Consider the following 17,673-nt stretch of genomic DNA (forward strand, 5'->3'; position numbering starts at 1 on the left):
AGCTGAACTCATGAATGCTTGTTGCCACTATGGACTTAAAAAGTTACGTACTGTGAGTTATTCCCTTCATCCATGGCTCCAACATGTTTCTTCTTCAGGTGCTCCAGAAGCTATGTTGTACTTCCGTGCCATTTTGCAGGAAACGGTCTTCTTTGAAGTCTTTAAAGTAAAGTGTTCCCACACTTTTGATGACTTAGGTCGTACACTTTTCTCCATTGAAGCAATAACCTCAAGATGTTTCTCCGCTAAACTATCGGTAGTGTTTTCCTGCGGCATTTTTCGAATTTTTCCAGCAAAGGAGACTCCGTCGTCACGTGAGCTGCACATGACACATCATTGGCTAGCTTACGCCACCTCATGAGACGTAGCCTAACCGCCGCCCTGGCGCTGTTTTGTACTGTTTTTGTACTTATTTTGATTATTGTTTCTCAGCTGTTTGTAAATATTGCAGTTTATAAATAAAGGTTTATAAAAAAATAAATAAATAAAATAACCAAAAAAATAAAAAAAATTAAAAAAAAGCCTGCGGGCATGCGCATAGCATAGTTCCAACGAATCGATGACTAAATTAATCGCCAACTATTTTGGTAATCGATTTTAATCGATTTAACCGATTAGTTGTTGCAGCCCTAATTGAGATACACGTTTGCAAATAGTTTTGCTACAATAACACTTCCATATAATTGTCCTAAATTGAACAGCTGTAGCCTAAAACACACTATTTGCAAATAATGAAAAAATATGAAATAATTATGGTTGCGTATTACTTATACATACAAAGTCTCCAAAGTACATGCGTTATAGAAAGTGTCCAGTAACAATCGTGTCCGCATCACTCCACTAACTGAGTGATGAGTTTAACTTAATCAATTATTGTGACCTTTATGTGTCACCAATAACAAATTACCACTTCACTTAAAAAGCATGAGTCTGTTATTAGTTTTTTTTTTTTTTATACTTACCATTTTTATCTGGGCGATTTCACTTGATCAAGTTTTTTTTAATATTGTATACTACAAAATATAAAAGTATGTTGACTCATGCTGATATCGCATTGCATTAATATCAATATCGGCCAATACTCAAGGCTCCACTTTCGATATCGCATTGGAAGTGAAAAAGTATCTTTATCTTTGGCTTTGTTCGCATTGCAGGTCAATTCCGATTTTTTTTCCCATAATTGCCCTATATCTGATTTTTTTCATGTCAATGTGAACAGTACAATTCTGAGTTTTTCAAATTCGACCCGGGCCTCTTTCTTATGTGGACATCAATCGGATATGTGTCTCCGACCAATACCTCATCAAAAAGTGCTACGCTTCATATTGCACACCCAAAATAGACGGTTGCAGAATAGTTAACAAATGAGCAAAAACAGGCGAAAATAATATCCTTTAGGAACTCACGTCTGTGTTCCACCATTCCTGTCTCTGACTGCTAGCCCACACGCTCTTCGGAGCAGACATCGAAGCAAATGACTCGCAAACTCCGTAACTAACTATCCTGTAAACGTAGCAGCACCTGTGACGTCATGACGTTTGGTTTCATTACATTTGGACTATCGCAACTAACTTTGTTGGAGTGACCCAGGCCTCACTCGCTTGATTGCAGTTTGTCCAAAATGCTGCTGCTCGCCTTTTAACTGGCACAAAAAACCATAAACACCATACCCCCATTTTAGCATTGTTTCACTGGCTCCCAGTTCATTTCAGAATTCATTTAAAATGCTATTGTTTTTAAATTTCTTAAAGGATTAGGACCACAATATATTTCAGACCATTTAAAAATCTACTCCCCAACAAGGTTTCTGAGGTCTGATGAACAATTGTTGTCCTTGTTGTCCCAAAAACCTGATTAATATCCAAAGGGTATGTGCATTTTCGGCTTTGACTCTGAAATTTTGGAAGGATATCCTTCTGGTTATTCGGACGTCTTCCTCTGTAATAAGTGTTAAATCATGTCTTAAAAACATTTTTTTTAATCATTGGCTTCTAAACCAGCATGAGAATGCTGCATGTGTGATCTTAATCTATTTTATTTTATTTGTATGTATTTTATGGGTTTTTTCAGTTAAATGTTTCCTACATTTGGCTGTCCTTAATTTTTTATCCTGCTTTTATGTGTGTTTTAACTACTGTGCAGCACTTTGTGAAACCTTTATTGTTTTTTTAAATGTGCTATATAAATAAAATAGATTGGATTGGATGACGTCGTGACTTTATGCGGGTCAGATTACGTTCACAATAGACATCGCATTTTTCTTGTAATATGAACGATTACATAAAAAGATCGGAATTGGGAAAAAATATTCATATTGGACATCCTATAACCTGCAGTGTGAACCTAGCCCAAGGGTCGGCAACCCAAAATGTTGAAAGAGCCATATTGGACCAAAAATACAAAAAGAAAATCTGTCTTGAGCTGCAAAAAATTAATAGCCTTATATAAGTGTTATAATGAAGGCAACACATGATGTGTCTGTATTAGCTATAACAGCCTACTATGTGTCGCAGGCTGACTCAAATCTTCATTCACAGAAATCTTGAAATGTAATATTTATTCTACACATTTTTACAACATTGGAAAACCTTAGTAAAACAGAGGCTTTTCAGAGGTTGAGATAACACCTGGAAATGACTGACCTAGAATGGCCAAAAGTATAGATGTGTGTTTCCAAGTTAATGGAAACGGCAGGCTGTTTTCTTCAAATGAATGCATTACAATCTTTGCAAGCCGGGTAACGTTTGCTGTGGTCTATAATGGCACACAAACAACTATTAGAAATGCAGTCAATATTACATACAGATATGTCATGAGACATGCAAATATAAATTAAATACCCAAAGGACATTAGTAAAGGAAATTAAATGAGCTCAAATACCTACAAATGAGGCATAATGATGCAATATGTACATACAGCTAGCCTAAATAGCATGTTAGCATCGATTAGCTTGCAGTCATGCACTGACCAAATATGCCTGATTGGCACTCCAACAAGTCAATAACGACAACAAAGCTCAACTTTGTGCATTCACGCACAGTATAAAAATTTGGTGGACAAAATGAGACAAAGAAGAAGTGGTATAAAACACGTCTTACTGTGGCAGCATCAGAGAAAGTTGTACATGTAAACAAACTACAGTGAGTTCAGGGGCCGCCTAAATTAGCTTGTTTTATGTACCCTGTGCAATGTTTAAAAATAAAGCATGAATGTGATGTTCGTATTGCTTAGCGTATATTAAGCTACATCGGATTGTCTTAATAACTAAGTGGCCGAATATATTTTTCTCTACGTTAGTTTCTTTTTCTTTCCATTTCATGATTTTGTTCATTCTCATTTTAAATCCTATTAAAGATGCTTACACAAAAGCATAGCAGTTTCAGGTTTTACATTTTGTTCTCCTACTGTACAGATAATGAGCCAATCCGATATGAACCAAGATTACCGGGTAACGTTGCAACGCTAACCCGTTTTTTTGCTGTTGGTTCAGTACGCAAACTCGCCCCCAATGAGTTCCCCCACAAGCTGTACGTGCAGAACTATACCTCGGCAATCCCAGGAACCTGCCTCACCCTGCGGAAGTGGCTCTTCACTACGGAGGAGGAGAGCTTGCTCAATGACAACCAACTTGCCGTCTGTTACTTCTTCCACCAGGTGTGTGTCTGCATGTGTGTGTGTTTGTGATTGTTTTTCTCTCCATCTGTAAATAGATCCTATATCATTTTGCAGGCTGTGGAGGAAGTGACGAAAGGTTCCGTCAAAGTGGAGCAGAAGTCCTATCAGCTACAGAAGCTGGCAGAGCAGCAGAAGATGTCCATTGTAAACACTAAAGACGTGAATAACGACTACTGCAGCTTTTAATGTCGGCTGCACCTTATTTATGATTTGGAATATGTCATCCTGCAGTCCCTTGAATGACAAGCTCGTACTATTTATGACAGGCAAAGCAGTACTGCACTGTAATTTTGAGTATTTGGCAAAAAGTACAGAAGGTCTTGCTGTTTTTATGCACATTAATACACGACTCACAAAATGTTAAGCATATTCAGTTATCGGGTGGAATTTCAGGATTAAGATCAAATGTATAACAAGTTAATTTGACCTATTCTAAACTTTTCAATGACCACGGTTTGTGTTTCAGTACTTTTTGCACTACTCGATGTTTTAGGATCTGAGCTGCAGAATGCACATCAGGTGATTTATTTTATTTATCATATTCAATAAGTCGCTGTGTATTTGGGTTGCAACCTGCCCATGACTCTAACACTCTGAGCTCAGTGGGTGAGGTAATGTCGACAAATTAGGTGTTGTCTTGTCAAAATATAAACAGCATGATGAACATTATTGGCCCATTCATGAATCACACACATGCTGTGCATTTTGCTATTCAGCTCCATGGAACTTGAAAAGACAGCTTTTGAGCGCCTCTTGTGTCAAAAGTGGAACAAACAAGTAAGGGATATAATAAGAGTTCCATTACGTTTGGCTAGGGATAGAGATGGGTACCGTTCACATTTAAACCGATACGGTACCAATTCCCTGTACACCTAGTAGCGCTGAAATCTTTGGGCACCACACGATTCGATTTGATTCTTGGGGTTAACAATTCGATTCAGAATTGATTCTCGATTAAAAACAATTCTCTATTTAAAAAAAACAATACTTTAATAATATTGGGTGTCAGTTCTATGATTAACTATATTCCTCCATAAAATGGGTAAACAGCTGTAATAAAAGTATTTCTTAAGAAAAATAAATCTGGTTTTGTTTTAATGAAATTCCACCCAAACATGTTATAAAGTCAAATACAAATAAAGCAACAAGAGAAGTTTTTAACACAATTTTTTTTTTAAATACATTTTGGATTTAGTTTTTTAATCGAATAAGAATCATTACAAAAAAGAATCGCGATACCTTCAAAAATATTTTTTTTTTCACTCCTAACATTTGGAAATCGATATCTCAATGGTACTAATTTTTGTTACTTTTGTGTGTGTCATTATTTTTGTTTTTGTTTTTGGTAATAATACTTTTTTGTATTGCAACATTAAAAATAAGCTTGTGTAACTAAGCAAATATTTTCAAGTATATTTCTGTCATAGTGTTTTCTGACAAGTAAGCATGTAAACAATTACAGTGTGAGGAACTAATAATTGACGCTAATAATGAAGAAATTATGAAATAAAAGAAATCAGAGGAGGGAAATTGCGGGGACAAATGGGGGATAAGAGAGAGACAACAACAATAACAACAGAAGAACATCAGCAAATACGATATGTACAAATATAATACCAAAAATTATAGCAAAGAAGCAGTTAATGAAGTAAATATTAATAACACAGAACGGAAAATTAACATAATTGCACTACAGATGGAGCAATAAAAATACCAATAGAAATAACACTATTGGTAATAAATAATAATAATTACCTCTATTATCAACGACAATTTTTTCAAATGCAAAAATACATACATGTAATGATAACTTTTATTACAAAAGAAAGCAGACTAATTGAGGGGAGAAAAAAAGAAGCAAACTATATTAACCTTGTACATTGTTATAGTACCAATAGGTTAAGCTTTATCAGTGTGCCGTGTTTTACCCAGCATTATTTGATGGTTAACATGCCTGTCAGAATGTGCTTCCACTATATGATGTAAATATTAGCCATTCTACAGTGGCAGCGTTTTTTTAATGTCTAAATTGACGTTTCGAAAGTTAAGGTAGCATATTTTGACAAGACTCCGCTATTATGCAATTGGTAGCTTTTTTTCGACGAAGCAGCTCATTTCGACAGAACACCGGCAAAGTTAAGTTCATTTTAATTAATTGTTCATTTAATCGACTTAACTATCAGCAGGCCTACAATTTTATGACTTTTTAAATGCCTGATTAATTTAAAGGGGTCCTGTTATGCAAAACCAACTTTCCGTACCTACAGGTACCTGTTTTTGTGTACTTAGGATCTGCATGAGTCCCGAAAATTTGAAATGAAACCTTCCGGGAACATGTCACTATTGGATTTTACGTGAATCAGTGCCTGGTAGGACTGGCGGGATTCAGTCGGTGCCCAAAAAAAATACCGGATTTAGTACCCTTCCCTAGCTAGTGGCACATATTACTGTAGTCACATCGTTAAACAGTAAATTTTGCATAATAGATTCACTTTAAAGCTGAAATTCAGTACTTATTTACATTTAGATATTTCAAATCCATAGTGGTATGGAATTAAACCTTTTTGTCCAAGACTTTTTGGCATATGGCATGCAGTGATTTCAATGCTGGTTTAAGATCAGTGTGTGTTTTAAAATGGAAAATCCAATAAATGTTTTTGTGTCTTCTAGTATCTGAATCTGTTGAGGGGCTGCGAAGGCTACAATCAAATCTTGTTCCCTCACTGCTCCTGTGACTCCAGACGCAAGGGCCACGTCATTGCGGCCATCAGCATTCAGCACTTCAAGCTGCATGCCTGCAACGAGGAGGGGACACTTGAGGTAAGGGCAGCTGTTTCTTTAGGTAGTGTGCGACACTAAAAATCTATTTAACTATTGGTCTTCCTAATATTTTGACTTCAGCTGCTAAATAATACTATGTTTGAGGAAATGTTACACTGTAAAAAAAAAAAAAAAAATCTGCACAATTTATGGTTAAATACTGGGAGTTGTGGGCAGCACGGTGGAACAGGGGTTAGTGCATGTGCCTCAGAATACTAAGGTCCTGGGTTCGTTCCCGGGGTCTTTCTGTGTGGAGTTTGCATGTTCTCCCTGTGACTGCGTGGGTTCCCTCCGGGTATCCCGGCTTCCTGCGACCTCCAAAGACATGACCCACTGTATCTAGTATCTGCAAAATGCCTGTGTTTCCGAGACATGTGAGCGGTCCGTGAGGATTTCAACTTGAAAGTATTGGTACAACCTTTCACTAGACAACTCACAACATGGCCTTCCGCAACAAGTTCCTTCAAGTGAGCTGTTAAAAATTAGCCATTAATGTTCCGTATCTGCTTGCAACCAGTTCCAACACACTTAAACTCACAGTGTGGTTCTTTTCCATGCAGTTTACAATGAAGCACATAGACATACCCTCTCAATGTCGAAAACCACTTTCCACAAAAATACAAGAAAACATGTTGTTAGCCAAAAGTTAACTCGGCTAATGCTTGAACACAAACCCTAAAACAATTAAGGTATGCAGTAAATTGAAATGTACAATCGGCAAAATATTTTATTTAGACAGAATAATAGCGCAATTTTTTGAGTATTTGTATGCTTGTGACATTACAGTATTTGTAAGTGGTTTGTACAATTTTTCATTATTTTCACAGTAAAGTCATGTGTTTTCTACATATTATAACCATAGTCACTACTGTTTCTTGGTTTGCAGGAATCCACTGCATTTACTACTGTGATAAACTATTTTTGATTTTACGGTGTTTTACTGTTGCTATTTAGCAATTGCTTGCTGCAGTTTTTACGGTAATTTTTTTACAGTGTAGCACTGGTATCGATTTACAAACCCAATTGGTTCTTGGACAGGGTTCAAAATAAAAAAGTTTGAATATTGAAGCAAATTTCTCCATTAAAAAAAACTATGTAAATATGAAAAAATGGGTTCAAGCCTCGACAAAAGTCCATATTTCGGTAACAGTTTGTACACTTTTAACACAATAGAAAGCGGGGGAGGTGGATCCACTCATTTGTAGCCGCCATGCACAAATATTGTCACTAGCCCTGTGGTGCACTCACAGTTTGAAATGACAAAAGTCCTCAACTTTGATAGCCAGGCCGGTACAATGATTAGAAATAAAAAATAAAATCCCCTTTTAACTTGTTGGTTCATTTTCTTCAAGTGTAGCGGAAGAAAAGGGAAGGGGAGGTCAATGTCGACACGCTGGTGATGCTTCCTGGATCTTTCAAACCACACATCACTTGTGCATTGTTTTCTTTTGACTCATATTAAGCTAGCACAGCTAGAAACATATTGGAAAAAAGGCAAAAATGCTAAGCACACATCTAGCACAGTAGCTAACAGCAATGGATGTGCTGACAGGCACAAAATGGCTGCCGAGTTGTATGAACCTACATAAATCGAGGTTCCACCATATTGCAGTTTTATGCCGCAGTAATTAATGTTATCCAATGGGTTACTATGTCATTACAATAGAATGGATCAGTCAATTTCACGGTTCCTTCTGTCCGTTTGTCAGACACAAACGAACACACTCTAATGAGTTTATTGTGTTTCAGAACCAGGCGATAGCCTTTGAGTGGGGGGAGATGCAGAGATGGGACACGGACGAAGAGGGCATGGCCTTTTGCTTTGAGTATGCGCGCGGGGAGAAAAAACCACGCTGGGTGAAGATATTTACACCTTATGTGAGTAGACGGCTCTAAGGTTTTGATCTTTTTTTTTTCTGTCCTACATCTAGAACCGACCTCTGATTTGTCCTTTTAGTTCAACTACTTGCATGAATGCTTCGAGAGAGTTTTCTGTGAGCTAAAGTGGAAGAAGGAGGTAAGAACAGTCCACTTGTGACACACAGTACTGGCTCTCATTTACACAGAACAATTCCCGAATATATGGCAATGCAGTGGCGCTCTGCTTATGTCGACAGTCAATATGTCGGCTATCTTATAAAGTCTTGGTTAGGGATGTCCCGATCCAGGTTTTTGCACTTCCGATCCGATACCGATGTTGTTTTTGCACTTCCGATCCGATACCGATACTGGCCGATACCGGCCTTATCCGAGCATGTATTAAAGTTTAAAGTTATTTAGCCTACTTAGTTGTCAGATTCATGTTGAAAAGGGTTTTAGTACTCTTGATAACAACTAGCCAGCTGAATTAGGTGAGTTTGAATAATACACAATGGAGATGTTGACATGCAGAGTTTCAAGCACGCTTCATTTTCTAGCAGGGGACTTTTCAAATGATGCTACATATTAGCAGTAATGCTACTTTTTATAGCAACGCTTTTGCCCCACACTTGACAAATTACGGTTGTCTGTTCGACATATTCCCACTTGAAGCCAAACCACCGCCAGACGATAGACCCCCTGCTGTTTTTTGGGGGAATTAATTAATTCTCCCTTCATTATTACCGCTCACACGGCTGCGCTAGCATCACAGCTAACTTTAGCCATGCTGCTACCTCTCTGCTCCGCGAGGGCGTATACATACAGTATGTGACGTATGACGTGACAGTATGTGACGTATGTAGAAGGTGCGCTTGTCTGTCTGTGAGAAGGAGACACAGGAAAGAGCGAGGAGAGCCTGTAGTGTAATGCCAGCAGCTAAAAGCAACTGCGTGAGAACGTATACTCGAATATCACGATATAGTCATTTTCTATATCGCACAGAGACAGCTGACATTTTTACCGGTAACTTTTAATTCACATGGCCGTCTTAACGGTTAGGACACAGACCTGTGTATGTGTTGAAGGTGTGCTGGAAAATGCGGAACGGAAATTAGGGAGCAGCAGAAAAGTGGAATGTATTATTTAAACCGGTGCGTTGGAAAACACGAACCAGAGTTTTTTTTAAACTGGATCTGGATCGGCATTTTCCCATGCCTTGCCGGTACGCATTTTTTGGCAAATATATCGGTGGCTGATCCGATCCAAATATCGGATCGGGACATCCCTAGTCTTGGTTCACCGTGGTCTTAAAGGGGATGATTTTCCACTTTTTCTGACTGATAAATGTTACAATTTTTACATGTTAAAAAATACCAAAACATCAGAGTAAGTCTCTGGATACAAGAAGGCTTTGAGGGCAAAATACAAGTTATTTAAATGGAAGCCAATAGTAGGGATGGCTACACGGGCATCAATTCACTTAAAACCAACAGTGCCATGTTACGGTTTTGGGTTGTGCATGAAGTCGTGCCCGGTTTTCAACTCAGCCAGTATTTTACACTGTGGCATTTGGCGATCACTCGAGCAGAGCAAACCTCGAGGTAATTTTGCAAATGCCAACGCCAACAAAGAAATTGACTCAAAAAACGCTCCAACGTAAGTAAACTAAAACGTATCTTTTCCAAAAATGCGCTACCTTGATGCTAATAATAATTGACGTTGCCATTAAAACTTGACTGATTAGCATTAGCGATTTTATATGGCAATTTTAACACCTCCAAATGTGTTAATGGAAACTTTAACTAAGATGAACGTTAAAATTAAACAACTGGTGTGTAATCAATAGAATACTTACAGTATTACCACTTTTTAGGGTGCAACAAAAAAAACAGCATCAATTTATCCACCACTGCCATCAAACGTCTTGGAGTTGCAACTGTAATTGCAATGTATTGTCATACTTGCAAATGATAAAATGATGATAATAAAACAAGATAACTGGACAGCAGTTACCATAATCCGCTCATTTTTAAATGGTGCAATAAAGAAATTAGATTTTATTATCAAAAACACACAAACAAAAGTACCGAAAATTGGTACCTTTTCATTATACATTATCGGTTCAAATGTAAACGATATCCATCCCAAGCCAAGAGTACCGTAGCTTTTGTTTTTTTTAGTTATTGTGCACACACTACTTGATTTTGTTAAAAAATATATTGTATTTAGCATTCAATACCATACATTTAATACACAATCTGATTCACAATACAAGCAAATTCTAAATTAAATACAGTATGCCAGCCGGTGTTTCTCAAACTTTTTTCACTTTTTTTCACTAAGTACCACCTCAGAAAACACTTGGCTCTCCAGGTACCACATAATGATCAACATTAAAATACAGTAGCGTAGTAGGCCTAAAATATTAATTAAAAACAAGGCAGAGGTTTTATCTAACAAGTATACAGTATTTCATAGTTTGGCCATGTAACATTACACACAGTTTGAAAAGTAAAACTGTGTTTGAACGTTCAATTAAGTGATAATTTGGCGTACCGCTAGGTGGAGCCCACGTACCACTACAGTTTCAGAGTCACTGCAGTAAGCTTTCTAAAAATATTTTATGTTTTATAATCTACTTTCAAATAATCGGATCGGGACTGGAAATCGGATCGGCTCCGAGGCCTAAACCGAGATATCCTTAATTCCCTGGTATCAGATTGTCTCACTTGGAACAGTGACTGAAATAGAGGTTCTACAAACAGTATCTTTTTTTGTCTATGGACAAGGGAAAGGATCCACGGTGAGCTAATTAAAAAGGGAGTCATCATACTGTAGTTAAAAAATAGCCTGCTCGAATAAAAGTTATAGTTGTCCACAGGTGGAGGAGGAGGCCACAGACCAAGACAACAGGAACTGCTCCAACGACGGCATGTGCGGCAAGGTAAAGCTCTGCATTTTTGTAGGTTACAATGCCCTTTACGGCACGAGAAGGACACAGTCCTATTTATGTTTGTGAGAGAGCGAACACACCAAAGTAAAACAAAATTTTAAAAATTGGAGCAAAATCGTTTTGTGGCGGTTCAAATTTAATTGCGGCAGGCCCCCACAAATACTGTACATGAGTCTATGGAAAACAATGCCATTTCCCCCAATTTAATTGATCTCTGCTTAGCGCTCGAACACAAACGTCAACCTTCTAATCAAAATGTATGATAGTTGTTTGTGCAGATGAAACAGGAACAATAATGCAGAGGTGTGGACTCGAGTCACATGACTTGGACTCGAGTCAGACTCGAGTCATGAATTTGATGACTTTAGACTCGACTTGACAAAATGTAAAGAGACTTGCAACTCGACTTAGACTTTAACATCAATGACTTGTGACTTCACTTGGACTTGAGCCTTTTGACTTGACATGACTTGCTACTTTCCCCAAAACCTAAAGCTTAAAAGTTCATTGGGAGCGCTCCGTATCTTTCATTTTGTACGTGTCTGTCTATCTGTCAGCGTGTGTGCTGCGTGTCAGCGTGTGTGCTCTCAGTACAACAGCCAATCAAATGAGATCTACATTGTTTTCATCACACAGCATTCAGCCAATCAAATTGCAGGACAACCACCGAACAAGAGTTGTCAAACAATGCGGCAGAGAGAAACAATTATGCCAAAGTTGGTTTCATTCGGGTATAAAAACTACGACTTGGTCAACAAAAAACGAATTGCGTATGCAAATCACGCAGTTGGAATATTACAGACGGAGACGCAACAACTTCCAACTTCGTTCGACATTTGAAGTTGCACAAAGAAGGGTAAGTTTTGAATGTAAGATAACGTTTATTGGCTAAGTAACATGACTTTTATTTGCTGTGTAGTTAAATCAGTGAGGCTGTAAACTCACTGCTAACGTCATAACCATAGACATCTTATAAGGGTACACAGCATCGAGCGCTACTGCCTACTGGCGCAGACGAGACGCGGGGCCGCCATCTTGGAGTGGTGATCCGCTCCACTCAGTGCAATTCATTTGGCAGGAGCAATGAACTGTCAGCGCATTTAATTCATTTTACCTCACTGAATACCACTCATTTTCACGCGCTTTTTTGTCATACGTGTAGCTATGATAACGGACACATGTTTTGGCAAGTTTTATTATTCATAGTTTGCTTAACAGTAATATAATATTCTTATACGCTATAAGCGACCAGACGTCCGAGATCAAAACTGGGAATATAATCCCAGAGAAGGGGGAAAAAACAGTAAGCTATTTTTAAATTGAAGAAACAATATGATTATCAATCAATCAATCAATCAATGTTTATTTATATATCCCTAGGTTATATATACATGCGTATATCCTACATAAACAATGTATCAATACATTAGATATCTATATATCTTAGGGACCTATAGACTGTATCTCTGTTGCTGCAGCAGCAGAGAGTTTATTCTGTCTTGACACTTTGTATTGATATTTTGTATTACATTCTTCCCTTAAATGATCATTTTTACAGTGATTGTTATGTATGTATTTTTTATGTATGTCGCTTTGGATAAAAGCGTCTGCCAAATACATAAACATATATAAACACCTGAAAGTCTTTATATCAGCTAAAACCACCAATTTGTTTCACTACATTCAGAATAAAACCAAATTCTGTCTTACCCAACAATGTTAGTATTTGAATATTGTTACTTGAAGACTTATTCTTGGTTACAATTATACTGTTAAGAAAGTATTGTCTTATATTTTGCCTAAAATGAGAATGCATCATAATCAGTGGCGGCTGGTGAATTTTGTTTTAGGTGGGGCTGAAAGTTTGTAAACCAAACCCCTGTAGGGGCGTCATCCTCCCCCAGAAGATTTATTTGTGATTTTCACATACAAATATTGAAGATCTTTGCTCCTTCTCAACTCTGTGGTAATGTTATTTTCATAAAATACAACCAATAGTATGTTAATGTTTGTTTTTGCAAATGTGTTTATTCTGTAAAGGAATGAGTTAAATGTTTAAAATTGTTTAAACTATTAAAATTACTGTTAATAGTGCTATTATGAATTGCAATGTCAGCACTATTTTTTTTCTTGCAATTTCAAATGCACTTGTTTTAATAAATAAATACAGCGTTTTAAAAGCATACACAATCTGTGTAAAAATATTAGTCTGCGGTTAAAAGGACTTGAAAAGACTCGAAACTCAAAACGCAGCACTTGGGACTCGACTTGGGACTTTCCAGTCTTGACTTTGGACTTGACTCGGGACTTGCCTGTCTTGACTCGGGACTTGACTCGAGACTTGAGGGCAAAGACTTGAGACTTACTTGTGACTTGCAAAGCAATGACTTGGTCCCACCTCTGCAATAATGTGAAACAATGTATTAACGTTTTACTGCTTAGCCAACGTAATTGCCGTCCTCTCACGTAGCTCAGACCTACTTCCTGTTCCAGTCTACATTCTGGGTGATGTAGTATATAAATATTTACGTCTTTGTTTACCTGTATTAATATATTTATTCAGGGTAAGGCATTTGGGAAAAGATTCTCATTTGCAATGATGACCAAGCAAAGAGGCAACATTTTCATGTTGGATGTTGACGTGTGATGATAATCTCTCATCATCTCTCATTTACCAACAAAAATGGTGGGGTTTCTTTCTGAAATTACAGTATAATCAATTATTACTATTATTAGTTATGATGAATTAAAACAGTACAGTCATTTACCAATGTGCTGCTTTTACTGCCATCCAGTGTCTACTTTTAAATCTGTGTGGCATAAAATGTCAATACAGTATTGGTATTCCGATTTCTGTTGAAATACTGTGTTTTTTTATGGTTAAGGTTACAAGGAACTCTATAGACAGGAGTTCTTAACTTTTTTTTTTTACCTCGGGCCCAACCTTTTAACTACAGAGAGGCCTGGGGCCCACTCAAATATTAACACTAAATTAGTTATCTTAATAATAATTATATCTGATTATATCTTGTCAAATAATATGAAAGCATTTGTTAATCAAGTCCTAGGTCAGGCTGATTACAAACATAAACACAATCAAATATACTGCATAAGAAGGGACTCATAAAAGCTGATGAACAAAAATAGATTTACATACAATTATGCAGTGCTAAAATAAATAAATTCTGAATAATAAATGATAATGTATATCTTTCTTAACTGAACTGTGCAAATTAAAATACAGCTTCACCACTTTGGTCATAATTTTTGCGCTTAAAAAACTTTTCTATGACTTTAACTCCAGACTTATTTTGTTTGTTTGATATTGTCATTACTGCCACAAGTGGTGGAAAAGTGTATCACAACTGAGCACCGCTGTGGCGCATACAAACCACAGCTTAGAAACATATATTTTTTGGCGGCCTAACCCTATGGTTAAGAAACACTGACTTAAAAGGGCTGTTTGCAACATTTACACAGATGCCTAGAGGGTGCTAACTTTCCAATGTATTTGACACAGTATATTCCACCCTCTTACAGCTTTTCGTACGTATTGACGTAATGACGTACGTACGTAACATATGCTTTAGCTTTAGGTGTTGTTGGCTAATAATATAAATTTGGATAGCTAGCGTTAGCTGTCATTGAATGAATATATATCATGACAACAACATTACTACAAATTGTTCCTTGCCTGGACTGCTTTTCTATGTGTGCACATGTTGACGAGACCGAGTGAGTGACCGGTGTAAACACCAATTATTTTATTCAGGCCGGTAAAAAAATGTATTACGTAAACTTTGTGATTGTGAAAAATATGGACAATTGTCAAACAAGTGTGTTCTGTTGAACCACTAATGGTAACATAAGCTAGCCGGTGGTGTTCTTGTTATATGTTTTTTTTTGAAAATGTTACAGTGAGCAAGTTGCAAACATTGATAACAAATTCATAAAATCAGAAGTTAATTCAATATTATTAAAACAAAATAAACCGCAAAATATGGCAACTTTTGTGCAACTTTTGCGCAACTTTCCAAAAAAGCTGCTGTCATTTCAACCCTGTTTAGACCACAACAAATTCTAGAGGCACTAATTGTCGGGTGCTATTGATGTGTATTTCTGGTCTTGTCATCCTCGTCTGGACGGAAGAGTGACACGGCAGTGTGGCTGGATCAAAAGAGACATCGGAGACGCTTTACTGAACCAAAAGTTCCTTTATTACAAGCGAGGGTCATTATACAGGACTGCAGTTCCTGGAGGAGGTCAGGTAAAAAAATTAGGCACTCCTAACTTGGAGTAGCCAAACCATCAGTTTTATATTCCTCCTTCCTGTCTGTGGGTGTGTGCTAAGTCAGGACAGCACACCCTGACCATAAAAGGAGATGTTCGTGTGTAAGTGTCTGGAAAGACAACAGATGCAGGTCGTATCTTAAATGCTGGCATTAAGCCCAACATGTAGTCTCTTCTCACGGATAGGGCCATCACCTTTGCATATCAAGGTCCAATTTTATTGCCTTTTCTTCCGCGAGAACTAATCCAATCCACACACAAATGTCAATACTAAAGGACCCTATGTTATTATGTGCCCAAACTGAAATACTTACCATTTAAACTGGTGGTTTGCCTTCTCTCAGATTAATATAAACATTCACCATATGCAAAACATAATATGAGTTAATTAATTCACTTCACTATTTACAATGTTATTTTTATCAACCAAGCTACCGGTACATGTTGTTACTACACCTGAGCATGGCGACAATAAAGACTTTTTAAATCCTTCTACCCGTTTGTTTGCCGCAGAATATCTTCCAGCTGTTGAGGCATCGAAGGGATGGAGGCGCCCGGCGAGAGAGATTGTTACCTCTTGACCACACGCCAGCATCCCCCACTCTGCTTAGCCCGGCACTTCTGTAAAAACTCAAGAGACATACAAGTCAGCATTTACGCTCCTCTCCACTCCACATTCATGCGAACATCTGCAAAAGAACAAAGCATATAGTGAACTCCTGCACATAGTCAGGAAGGACTTGAGTGAAACATGGACAAAGCGAGGTAAGTCAACCTCATAGACTAAAACCACAGTCCTTACTGGATGGAAAAAGGGAAACAGTTGACAAGGAATCATCAAGCAGCGGAACATTTTGTCAATCATTTGTTTAGTTGTGTATTGTGTATAGGAGAAGATAGGAAGATGTGAGCACACAGACCTCTAAAATGGCGCCACACTCTATCTACAAATGTTTAAAACCTACAAATGTGTGAGGTGACATTTGTGATGGTTATAGTAAATGCTTTAAAACTTTTTTTTTTTAAATGCACCCCCTAAAAACTGCTGCCCTGGGCAATTGTCTAGCACCGCCAGTGCGCATGAATATGCACACCCTATACGACTGAAGCACCTTTTGGCTCACAACAAAATATTATTTCACATGGACTTAAAGGTTTCATATTACAGTATTTTTCAGCAATGTTAAGCAAGTCTAAGAAGTCACACAGGATTGTATTGTCCAAAATGTCTTCTTGATGCTGGAATTTAGACATGTTGATAGTGCTTTAGTGTGTGTCTTTAGCCTTAATGCTAACGCATTGTTTGTCCACGCCTGTCTCCAAGAAGCACTATTGTGCACTTTATCCACTTTTGACATATACACTGTAACTCAGCACTTAAAGGGGAACTGCACTTTTTTGTGGAATTTTGCCTATTGTTCACAATCCTTGTGAAAAACATGTTGTTTTTTTGAAATTGTTTAAATGCATTCTAAATAGTAAATAAATGCTTTCAAAAGTCCGCTTACAATTGAGCCTATAGGAGTCGCCCTTAAAAAAACATTCAGACACCTCCAATAAGGTTTTATATACATGCTGTTAGTAGGCTTATTATAGTAACATTCACTTTTTTAGAATCACTGATTACTGCTCACTGCAGACTTCATTAGAGCCAACAAACATAATAAAACATCACTTACTGTACAAGGTCTGCTGTCATTAGGATGCCGACTGATAGATGTTCATATATTCCTATTTACAAACCCCTTTTCCATATGAGTTGGGAAATTGTGTTAGATGTATATATAAACGGAATACAATGATTTGCAAATCATTTTCCAACCCATATTCAGTTGAATATGCTACAAAGACAACATATTTGATGTTCAAACTGATAAACTTTTTTTTTTGTGCAAATAATCATTAACTTTAGAATTTGATGCCAGCAAGACATGACAAAGAAGTTGGGAAAGGTGGCAATAAATACTGATAAAGTTGAGGAATGCTAATCAAACACTTATTTGGATCATCCCACAGGTGAACAGGCAAATTGGGAACAGGTGGGTGCCATGATTGGGTATAAAAGTAGATTCCA

General features: G+C 37.4%; 1 protein-coding gene across 8 annotated transcripts in view; it reads left to right on the forward strand.

Moving 5' to 3' along the window:
* The window catches only part of snx27b (sorting nexin 27b), a 48,914-nt gene extending 31,623 nt beyond the window's left edge, over nt 1-17,291 (forward strand). Inside the window, exons 7-13 of one of the 8 annotated variants that reach the window (XR_009822096.1) lie at nt 3,492-3,655; nt 3,731-3,835; nt 6,347-6,496; nt 8,246-8,353; nt 8,428-8,513; nt 11,238-11,300; nt 16,113-16,191. Coding sequence is in view for 4 of the 8 variants with exons in the window: in XM_062028904.1 (XP_061884888.1) it covers nt 3,492-3,655; nt 3,731-3,835; nt 6,347-6,496; nt 8,246-8,374; nt 8,454-8,513; nt 11,238-11,300; nt 16,113-16,226 (785 nt within the window). In the remaining 4 variants the exon portion in view is untranslated. Of the gene's footprint in view, nt 1-3,491; nt 3,656-3,730; nt 3,836-6,346; nt 6,497-8,245; nt 8,375-8,427; nt 8,514-11,227; nt 11,301-16,112 lie in introns of those variants that run through there. The other 7 variants (XR_009822097.1, XM_062028906.1, XM_062028908.1 and 4 more) reach the window with 7 other exon arrangements.
* The last annotated feature ends 382 nt before the right edge of the window (nt 17,292-17,673 follow it).

This window comes from Entelurus aequoreus, linkage group LG20 (genome assembly GCF_033978785.1).
Source record: "Entelurus aequoreus isolate RoL-2023_Sb linkage group LG20, RoL_Eaeq_v1.1, whole genome shotgun sequence".
Classification (NCBI taxonomy): Eukaryota; Metazoa; Chordata; class Actinopteri; order Syngnathiformes; family Syngnathidae; genus Entelurus; species Entelurus aequoreus.